General features: G+C 49.6%; 1 protein-coding gene across 1 annotated transcript; it reads right to left on the bottom strand.

Moving 5' to 3' along the window:
• Positions 1–5,751: 5,751 nt before the first annotated feature.
• Positions 5,752–9,813, bottom strand: LOC134412544 (adenine phosphoribosyltransferase-like). Its single transcript, XM_063146462.1, has 5 exons — positions 9,486–9,813; positions 8,698–8,791; positions 7,293–7,439; positions 7,009–7,104; positions 5,752–6,176 (listed from the first exon to the last, which is right to left on the bottom strand). Exons 1-5 carry the CDS (start codon positions 9,612–9,614, stop codon positions 6,019–6,021), a joined length of 624 nt encoding a protein of 207 aa, XP_063002532.1. The 5' UTR covers positions 9,615–9,813; the 3' UTR covers positions 5,752–6,018.
• Positions 9,814–10,266: the final 453 nt, after the last annotated feature.

Genomic DNA, 10,266 nt, shown 5'->3' with positions numbered 1-10,266 from the left:
AACCCTGGATGATCCCAAGATAAACCTTAGGTCTAGCTGTGGCCTCAGTCATGAAGCTCCCTGGGTGGTTATGGGCCAACTGCTCTCAACCTGGGCTACCTCAAAGGATTGTTGTGAAGAGAGAAGCGCAGAAATAAAACACCAGAGGCTTCATCCCTCTGACTTGGGACCTGCATGGCAGGAGGAATGAGAGACAGACCAGTCAGTGAGGGAGCCCTGAAATCCTCTGCGGAGTCCAGCCGCTGCTGTCTCTTCACCCCACAGCTCTGCCACCACCTGGTGCTGCATCCTTTCAGGCCATGGCATGCAAGCAAGACCACTGCAAAGCCAGGCAAGGTGCGGTGTCATTTCCTCCTCACTCATAGACCTCCTGCTCTTTCCTCAAGTGCCTCCAGTCTTCCTTCGGCTCCTTCTCCCAGCTGCTACCCTCCGCCTGCCTGCCTTTAGCCCTGAAGCTGCCCTTATATACACTCTAGCCTGGACCCTCCAGCCAATCGGCTCATTTGGAGGTAGAATTTCCACACACACACACATGCCCATCTAATAACAGGCCAATCAACTTGAACGGAATGTTCATAAGTTAACCAATTGTATTTGGCCACATTTTTGTTCCTCACTCCAGTATAAAAAGGCGGGAACCTCACAGGCGCATGGCACTGCGGTCTCCTTGGCTGTGAGAGCAGGCCACAAAATGGCTGCTTTGTCAGGAGATGGCCGGTGTAACATCGGGAACTTGTATCGCTTCTCTGGACTTCCCTGAAGTCAAAGACACACTTTTCTCTCCATTTACCATTAGCCCTTTGGTCGCTGTTCCACAACAAAAACCATGAACGTGTTTAACTTTTACCTCAGGTTTCTTCACATTCTCACATCTTCCCATCCCTAAAAGGCTGAACACTGTTATTCCTGCTGGCATACGCAGCGTGGCATGTAAAAATCACTTCAGGGTTTGGGAAATGCCTTGGTAATTTTGTTTTCCTGGGAAATGCCTCTATCTTAAAATGAATTAAAAAGACCATGTTTGGGTGTTTATATCTGGTCTGTAATAACGTAGTCCCTGTATATCAGTGGTTCTCAACCTTCCTAATGCCGCGAGCCTTTAATACAGTTCCTCATGTTGTGGTGACCCCCAACCATAAAATTATTTTCGTTCTTCTCTACACGATCCATTGTCATGGGATGGTTTGCTAATGAAAATAATACATAACAATAGCTTTAATAATACAAAAGATGATACATGACATAGTTCAGTCAATACAGTTTCCTAAGACCATCGGAAATATGTGTTTTCCGATGGTCTTAGGCGACCCCTGTGAAAGGGTCGTTCGACCCCCAAAGGGGTCCCAACCCACAGGTTGAGAACCGCTGCTGTATATGGTCTCTAATATACATATCTAATTGTGAACCGCCCAGAGAGCTCCGGCTATTGGGCGGTATGGAAATATAATAAATAAATAAATAAATAAATAAATAAATAAATAAATAAATAAAGATCTAAGGCCCAAACCACAGCCAAGATAAATTATTTTCCCCAGTCAATAATTTTCTGCTTAAATATACCCACAGGGTATTTTATACTATCATATTCCTGTAAAAACACTGCTTCTGTGCCCACATCTGTAGTGACAAAGAGAACTTTTTTTGATTGGTGCTTTCATTGTAGGCACTGAATTCAACACCCTCTTCAGCTTTTCAATAGTTTCTTGGCAATCAGGGGTCCTTAATGGGATTCTTTTTTCTAAATTAAAGATTAAGAAAAGAGAGGGGCCACCCCTGGAAAGGATCTCACTGGGTTTTCTTTTAGTTCTGGGAGGGTCCTGTTTCCCTCACAGCTTCTACTTTATCTGTTTGAATTGCAGCTTCTGCTCCTCCCCTCCTTTTCAGGATTCTCCTTTTCAGGTACTTAGCCTCCAGTCTGCTGGAGGCGTGAGCCGAAGGGCGAGAGCACAAGGACTCTCGGCCTGTGGCTTTCTGCCGTGGGCGCGAAGCCGGTCAAGCGGAACTTCTACTATACGATCTTCTCATTGTCTCCTCTCAATTCTTTTCTCCTCATATCTGTTCCTTATGGCTCGTTCCAATCTCGTCTCTCCTAACTTAGTTCCTATCCGGTGTCTCTCCTCTTCTCAGCTGCCTTTTTTGTGTTCCTTATGGAACTGTCGCTCTCTTGCTTCTAAGGCCCCTGTCATCCAGGACTTGTTTATCTCTAGGTCTCTCCACCTCCTTGCTCTTACTGAAACCTGGCTTCCTGCCCATGATACTGCCATCTCTGCTGCCCTCTCTCTTGGAGGACTCTCTTTCTCTCACACTAGTCGCCCAGAGGGTCGGGGTGGTGGTGTGGGTCTTTTATTATCTAGTTTGTGCCAGTTCCAGCCTCTTTCCATTCCATCTTCACATTGCTTCTCCTCCTTTGAGGTACATGTGGTGAGGCTCTTCGCTCCATTGCGACTGCGGATTGCAATTCTGTACCGCCCCCCAGGCTCGTCCTCAAAATTTATCTCTGATTTTGATTCATGGCTGTCCTTTTTCCTCTCTGATAACTGTCCTACTCTTATTTTGGGTGTTTTCAACATTCATGTGGATGACCCTCAAGATGCTGCAGCTCTACGATTTCGCTCCTTATCTTCCTCTTATGATCTTAAGCTTTGGTCTGATGCACCCACACATTCCCTTGGACACTGTCTGGATCTTGTTCTCACTCGGAATTGCTCTGTGTTGGACTTTTCTACTGCTCACTTTCCGTTGTCAGATCATCACCTAGTTTCTTTCAATATTACTCATAATCCTCCTCCTTCACGTCCCGCTTCTCGCTCTTGTCGCAACTTGCAATCTATCAATTATGAGGCTTTTTCTCAGTCTCTAGCCTCCTCCTTTCCTTCTGTCTTTTCGGCTGTCTCCTTGGACTCAGCTGTCTCCTCCTTTAATTCCTCCTTATCTTCAACTCTTGATAACCTTGCTCCATCTACAACTCGGATAGTTCGCCCTTCTCAACCCCAACCGTGGCTCACCTCTTTCCTCCGCTACCTTCGCTCTTGTTCCCGGGCAGCTGAACGCCTTTGGCGTAAGACCAGGGACAGGGCGGACTTTGTCCATTACAAATTTGTACTCTCCTCTTTCTCTTCTGCCATTTCATTGGCCAAACAGCAGTACTACACAACGCTGATCCAGTCAAATGCTAGGCATCCTCAGCGGCTCTTTGCGTCCTTCAATTCTCTTCTGAAGCCTAATCCGCCATCTCTCCCCACCTCTCTGTCTGCCAACGACTTTGCCTCTTTCTTCAATGCTAAAATCCAAACTATCCGCTCTGATCTGGCCAGCTCTGCTCCTCTTCCAGTTCCTGTTCCTCATCTGTCAGTTCCTCCTGCAAATTTCTCTGCATTTCCTTCGGTCTCAGCGGATGAACTGTCTACAATACTGCGCTCTTCGAAGCCTTCCACTTGTTCTCGTGATCCGATTCCTTCTCGTGTCTTTATTAATCTTATTCCTGCTATCCTCCCTTCCTTGCTTCATATTATTAATCTTTCTCTGTCCTCTGGTTCATTTCCTTCTGCTTTTAAACATGCTACAGTCTCTCCCATTCTCAAGAAACCTACTCTTGATAGGCTATCTCTGTCTAACTACCGACCTGTCTCTTTGTTGCCGTTTGTTTCAAAGATCCTGGAGCAGGCGGTCTACTCTCGCTGTCTTGACTTTCTTTCTAGTAACTCTGCTTTGGATCTACTTCAATCTGGATTCCGCCCTCTGCATTCCACCGAAACAGCCCTTACTAAGATCACCAATGATCTCCTTTCTGCCAAGTCTAAAGGCCATTATTCCGTTCTTATTCTCCTTGATCTAACTGCAGCCTTTGACACGGTTGATCATGATCTTCTCTTAGATTCCCTTCATGACCTTGGATTTTGTGGCTCTGTCTATAACTGGTTTGCCTCCTATCTAGCGGGTCGCTCTTTCAGCGTGTTGGCTAATGGCAGCTCGTCCTCCTCTTTTCCCCTTTCAGTAGGGGTTCCGCAAGGCTCGGTGCTTGGCCCATTGTTGTTTTCCTCATACATGTTGCCCTTGGGCAAGCTTATTCATTCTCATGGCCTCCAATATCATCTGTACGCCAATGATACACAACTATATCTGTCATCTCCGGAACTTTCTCCTGATGTTCACGATCGTATCTCGGCATGTCTTTCAGATATCTCAGCTTGGCTGCTTCATCGTCGTTTGAAACTCAATATGGCAAAGACTGAATTGCTCGTTTTTCCTCCTAAACCTTCTCCTCATCTCTCATTCTCTCTTACTGTTACGCTTACTCCGGTCAAGGAAGCTCGTAGCCTTGGCTTTATATTTGACTCCTCGCTCTCCTTTATTCCTCATATTGAGGCAGTAGCTAAATCTTGTCGATTTTTCCTGTATAATATTGCCAGGATTCGATCATTTTTATCTGTCTCTTCCGCCAAGACGCTTGTTCATGCACTGGTTATTTCACGGTTGGACTACTGCAACCTTCTTCTCTCTGGCCTTCCTTCTTCTCACATCAGTCCGTTGGTTTCTGTTCACCACTCCGCCGCAAAGATCATCTTCTTGGCTCGCCGCTCTGACCATGTTACTCCGCTTCTGAAATCTCTTCATTGGCTTCCAATTCACTTCAGAATCCAATATAAACTTCTCCTGTTAACCTTCAAAGCTTTTCACGGTCTAGCTCCTTCCTCTCTCATCTCACACTATTGCCCCGCTTGTGCTCTTCGCTCCTCTGATGCCATGTTTCTCGCCTGCCCAAGGGCCTCTACTTCCCTTGCTCGGCTCCGTCCATTTTCTTCTGCTGCCCCTTACGCCTGGAACGCTCTTCCAGAACATTTGAGAACTACAAGTTCAATCGCAGCTTTTAAAGCTCAACTAAAAACTTTTCTTTTTCCTAAAGCTTTTAAAACTTGATGTTGTGCAGACTTTATACTGTTAGTTTTACCCTACCCTGTGCCTGCTTACCCTACCCTGTGCCTGTTTGCATTCTCTTCCCCTCCTTATTGTTTTACCAGGATTTTATTAGATTGTAAGCCTATGCGGCAGAGTCTTGCTATTTACTGTTTTACTCTGTACAGCACCATGTACATTGATGGTGCTATATAAATAAATAATAATAATAATAAATAATAATATCCATTTCACACTTTATAGCAAGGGTGCAGAACCAGTTTGTAGTAGGGGACCGTATGACATACAGCCCACTCAGCCCACTGAGGGCTGTATGACATCATGTGGGCCTGGTCACGCCGACCTGATGTCATTTGCTCCGGGGCCTAAGCACCAAAAGCCAATGGGAGATAACAGCAAGAGATTCCTCCAGTAGGTGTGGCTTAGAGCCTAGCCCTGCCCCCTAGACGCTATGGATCATGGTCAAGTATGCTGTCAGGGTTGCTGTAGGGTGGATTCCTGCATTGAGCAGGGGGTTGGACTTGATGGCCTTTTACGCCCCTTCCAACTCTACCATTCTATGATTCTAAGTTGTAGTCCAACCCATCTGGAAGGCTCCAGGTGGGCAGGGAGGGCTGATATAAGGTAACCAAAATTTAGGATTTAGCGCAACACTATGCAGTAGGTGTGTGACTCTGCCAATGCAAAAATAACAGCCTCGGCCATGCGAGCTGGGGCTGATGGGTGTTAAAGTCCAAAACATCTGGAAGGCACCAGATTGAGAAAGGCTGCTTGAAGTTGTCCCGGGATATCTTCTGTGCAATGTTAGGCGCTTTGTACACCAAAAACGACACGATCTGCGGTGCACCAGGAGGTTTATTATTGACTACTCAGGGGCTGCCTAAGTGTTACTGGCACCTTTTCTGCTTGGGAGCCAGAGAAGCAGCAAGGCGGGCAGAGTTCCAAATGGTGCAGAAGTTAAACCTGAAGCATCATGGCATTAAATCGTCCGGGGGAGCAGACGGGGTTTGCCGTGTGTGTGTGTGTGTGTCCTTGGATTAGCGAGGCAAAGCAGGGTTGCCACCAAGGCCTTGGAGTGGGTCATCAGCGCCTCCGGCTCCTTCGCTACTGCAAACACGGCTTGGGCTCATCGGCCCAGCAGGTGTCCAGGCGGTGGGCGTTGAACTGGGGCATCAGGTGGGGCGGAACGCAGTGGCTCCACTTGTAGTTATCCTTGAGCCAGCGCCCGCCCTCGCTGTCTTCGATACAGACAGCCGCGATCCCTGGAGGGGAGGAAAAGTCAAGCGGGCCCTGAGTGCGAAGCTCAGAGAAGTGGCTAGATCGGACCGTACAACCTTGTACTCCTGTTTTTATGCGCATTGCACAATCTCATACCCAAACGAGGGCATTCAGATGACGGGCCCTCTCTTGCTCTTAGTCGCCATAATCAAGTACTCTAAGGTAGAGTGCCAGTCGAGAGGGAGGCTCCATTCCTAACTATTATGAATAATAAAAGAGGATGTGTCTGTCCGTGCATCAGTGTCATAGCATCAAGACCAACGCTTGATGCTTTGCATGCATACTAAGGGGACCCTACGGGTGTGCACCTTGGGGTCATTTCATTTTTAAAATGCATTAATCTGTGTTAATTAATTTAAATGTGTCCGTGTGCTTGAAGCCTGCAATAATACCTTCAGTCACTATGTGGCAAATTTTCCTAACGAGTCCATAGCTTTGCAGTCAATGCAGTTTGAAGGCAGAGGGAAATAGTCTGAGAGATATGGTTGCCTCAACCTCCCACCCCCCGGGCTGTGGGGCAGCCCCATCTCAGGCAAATGGAAGGGGCCATGGGAGGGGCAGCGCCTAGGGGCGCCAGCAGGCAGGGCGGACACGATTCTGACACCTGTGCAAGTGTGCCTGAAGGCTTTGCTGTATTAAACAGAAGGCCCTTCCCACTCGTGCGAAACCGGATCCGCTCACTAGTAAGGACAGAAAAGAATTCTGCTGGATGAGACCAGGAAGGCCAGAAGCAGAACAAGAAAGCGATACTACCCACTCCCCAGCAAATGGTCTTGCGAGATCGACAGCTTCTGATCCTGAGGCCCCACCACCTACCTGCTGCCATGCCGCCTTGCTGCTCCACCAGTCGGATGGCAGCCTGCATGGTTCCGCCCGTCTCAACCCACTGATCCACCAGCAGGACACGAAGACCTAGGCGAAAGGGAATGGGTTAGGGGGCCCCCAGCTGCACCATCCCACGATACCGTCCCTTCCTATCGGCTGCTACTTTTAGAAGCGACAGGTCCAGAAAGGTTGACCTGAAGGGTGCATTTCGATTTGGGTTTGGACACGGCGCCTCTTCTCCATGGTCCACAGGGCGAGGGCATGCAGCAGCTCACCAGGCATGATTGTGTCGGTCCGCATTTCCATGACCTTGTCGCGGCCCGAGTAGTCCGTGTAGGGCTGCGTGACTGTCTCCACGCAGAGGTGGCCGGCTTTGCGGATGGCCACGAAGCCTTTCTGGAGGGCATTGGCGATGGCTGCACCTGAGGAGGGAAAGGGCCACGATTCTCACTTTTGCACGATGGAAGAAGCCCCCAGGCACCCCTCCAGCCCAAAGCGGGGAATCAGCTGTTTATTTGTTGAATTTGCTTTCAGCCCTTCTCCCCCTGCCAGTTTTACCCGCACAACAACCCTGCGAGGTAGGTTACGTGGAGAGAAAGTGACTGGTCCCAGATCGCCCAGTGAGCTTCATAGCGGGGCAGGGATTCAAACTTGGGTCTCCCTGGTCCTAACCGACACCCTAAGCCTGCTTTCTGGATATTTTGTACTACAATTCCCAGCATTCCTGACCATTGGCCATGCTGGTTGGGGTTGATGGGAGTTGAAGTACAAAACCTCTGGAGATCACCAGGTTTGGGATAGCTTCTGTAACCATTACACCCCACTGTTTCATCTGGCTCAGCCGCTAGCATCGATATCTCTTGACCTTCTTAACTGAAGAACAGTGTGCAATGCATTGCTTCCTTGAGAGCTGACGGCTTAGAACCTGGCAGGGATGGACTTCAACTCCCATTATCCCCAGGACAGTGCACGTGGTTGATGGGAGTTGTAGCCCAACACATTTGGAGGACACCAGACTGGTTTTATTTGAAGGGACTCTCACTTTGAAAGGCTGTCTAGCCCAAATCTAATTTAAATATGAATAGGGTGACCAGTTGTATAGAAACAGGAATTTCAGCACCTGGTGAAAGTCCCTCTTCATCACAACAGTTAAAGCTGCAGGAGCCCTGCTCTCTTTTGTATCTGATCACTCTAGTATAGCTCCTGCAGCTTTAACTGTTGTGAGGAGGAGGGGATTTCACCAGGTGCTGCGTGCATACAAACAGCAGCTGCTGAAATTCCCTTTTCTAGACAACTGTTAAAGGTGCAGGAGCCCTGTCCTCCTTTCCACATGGTCACCCTAAAGATGAGCACCGAGGAAGCAAATTGCCCACCAACAGGTAACACCTGAGCAACAAATGGAGCAGGCCCAAAGCTCACCTGGTTAGAGCCTTCCTCATGCAGGTGAGATGCCTTGTGCTTCTGTTTCAATGATAGTGAATATTTCAGCCACCATATCTACTACTGTGTCAAGACCCCTGTCTCCTTTTGCAGAATGGGTTGCAGCTACTGAACACACTCAGCACATGCTCAGAGGCCCTTTCTTGGCATTATCTGCCCCCTGGTTGAGTTTGGCCATTGAAAATTGGTCCCAGAATCAAGTTCAGTCCCAGTTAGCTGGGCAGATAAGAAGGCGCTTACCTAGAATGAAGCCCATGGCATCAATTCCGGCAACTGCGTCAATGGCGTCCCCCCGAAATGGCCGGAGCAAGTCTTCCACACAGTCCTGGAAGGCCTGGGGAGCGCAGAGAGAAGAGGGTGGGGAAGGGGCAAGGCGCCGTGAGCCAAAACCGCAGCTGGCCGCTGACAGGGTTGCCAACTGACCAGGAAAAACCCACTTGGACCAGCTGCTCCTGCGCCGTGAACGGCAGCTCCAAGAGATAGACCTTGGAGGTAAAAGTGCTGCTAAGGGCACAGGAACAGGATTGGTTATTTTGTCGGGGCTTTTGCCAACCAATTGCTGCTTTTATCAGCTTTATTTCTGCCCAGATGCTGCTCCTAGACATTTCTCCTGTGTGTTGCTATTATTGTTATTGCATTATTTTTGGTTTGTTTCTCATAGGCTGCCTCAGGAGACCTGATCCGGAAAGGCAGCTCATCAGTCAGGCAAATAGCAAAGGGATCCTATTGACACACGTTACGCTCGGATTGGAGACACGCCGCTCCTACACGGGCGGAATGACCACTGGGTCCTATGCGTTGGCCTTTCCCAACCAGCTGACTGGGTATGATGGGAGCTGTAGTCCGAAGACATCCAGCATGCACCTGTTTGGGGAGGTCAGCAATATGCGATCAGCCCCGGAGGAGAGGGGAAAACACACAGAAAATACCGAAAGATGGCATAAAAAGAGCCGACATGCTCAGCACCCGTTTTGCTCTTTGCCGTTGGCAGAGGCTGCTTCCACCGACCCACGCACCCTGTCCCCTACCTGGTGGTGGCAGTAGAGGCGGGAGGGGTCCAGCCAGGCGTAGGTTGGGCCCTTGACGTTGGGGGCCATCAGCATCAGATACCAGCCCCGCTCCCGGGAGTCAGGGAGATCTCTCAGGTCCAGAGGCATAGCGGGGGCAGGGGGCCGCCGGCCAGGCGCAAAACTGCCAGGGAATCGAGGACGAAATCAGCGCAAAGGGGCCATGGCGCGCAAATCCTGCTCTCTGCTTTGTGAGGGACCCTGCAGGGTTCTCTCGGGCAGTGTGGCAGTAACCCTGCCCCACTTGGCTCACACCAGGCCCACGTGTCCAGCAGATGTTTGCCCATGACTGGAGTACACCAACGCGGTTTGATATTTAATCCAGGTTTAACAGCCCTAGGAATGATTACACACACACACACACACACACACACACACACACACACACACACCTGAGCACCATAAATGCGCTAAAGACCCACTGGTGTTCCAACTGCACAAGAGGAATGTGCAGGCAACAGAACACGGACAAGGCGTGGGATGAGTGAAGTCAGCGTGGCTGGCAGGGGAAAAAAACCCTATCTCCCCCCCCCCCCCAGAACAGCTACACATTTCCCCCCAAACCCTGTGGCCTTTTCTCTTCCAGACCTGGAAGCCTCCTGGTGTGCAAAAGGTGGCCTCTTTGCTGGGGGAACATTTCTGTCTCTGTCCCCATACTGGGCAGTGAAGCCTGCAGGTCTGTAAACGCCAGAGGGTTCTACTTCCCTGCTCTCTGCCCTGGTGGGCCTGTTGTCCGTGTGCC

The sequence above is a fragment of the Elgaria multicarinata genome, chromosome 22, assembly GCF_023053635.1.
Source record: "Elgaria multicarinata webbii isolate HBS135686 ecotype San Diego chromosome 22, rElgMul1.1.pri, whole genome shotgun sequence".
NCBI classification, from domain to species: Eukaryota; Metazoa; Chordata; class Lepidosauria; order Squamata; family Anguidae; genus Elgaria; species Elgaria multicarinata.
The sequence above is the reverse complement of the archived record's forward strand: the minus strand, read 5'-3'. Positions and strand labels throughout refer to the sequence as shown.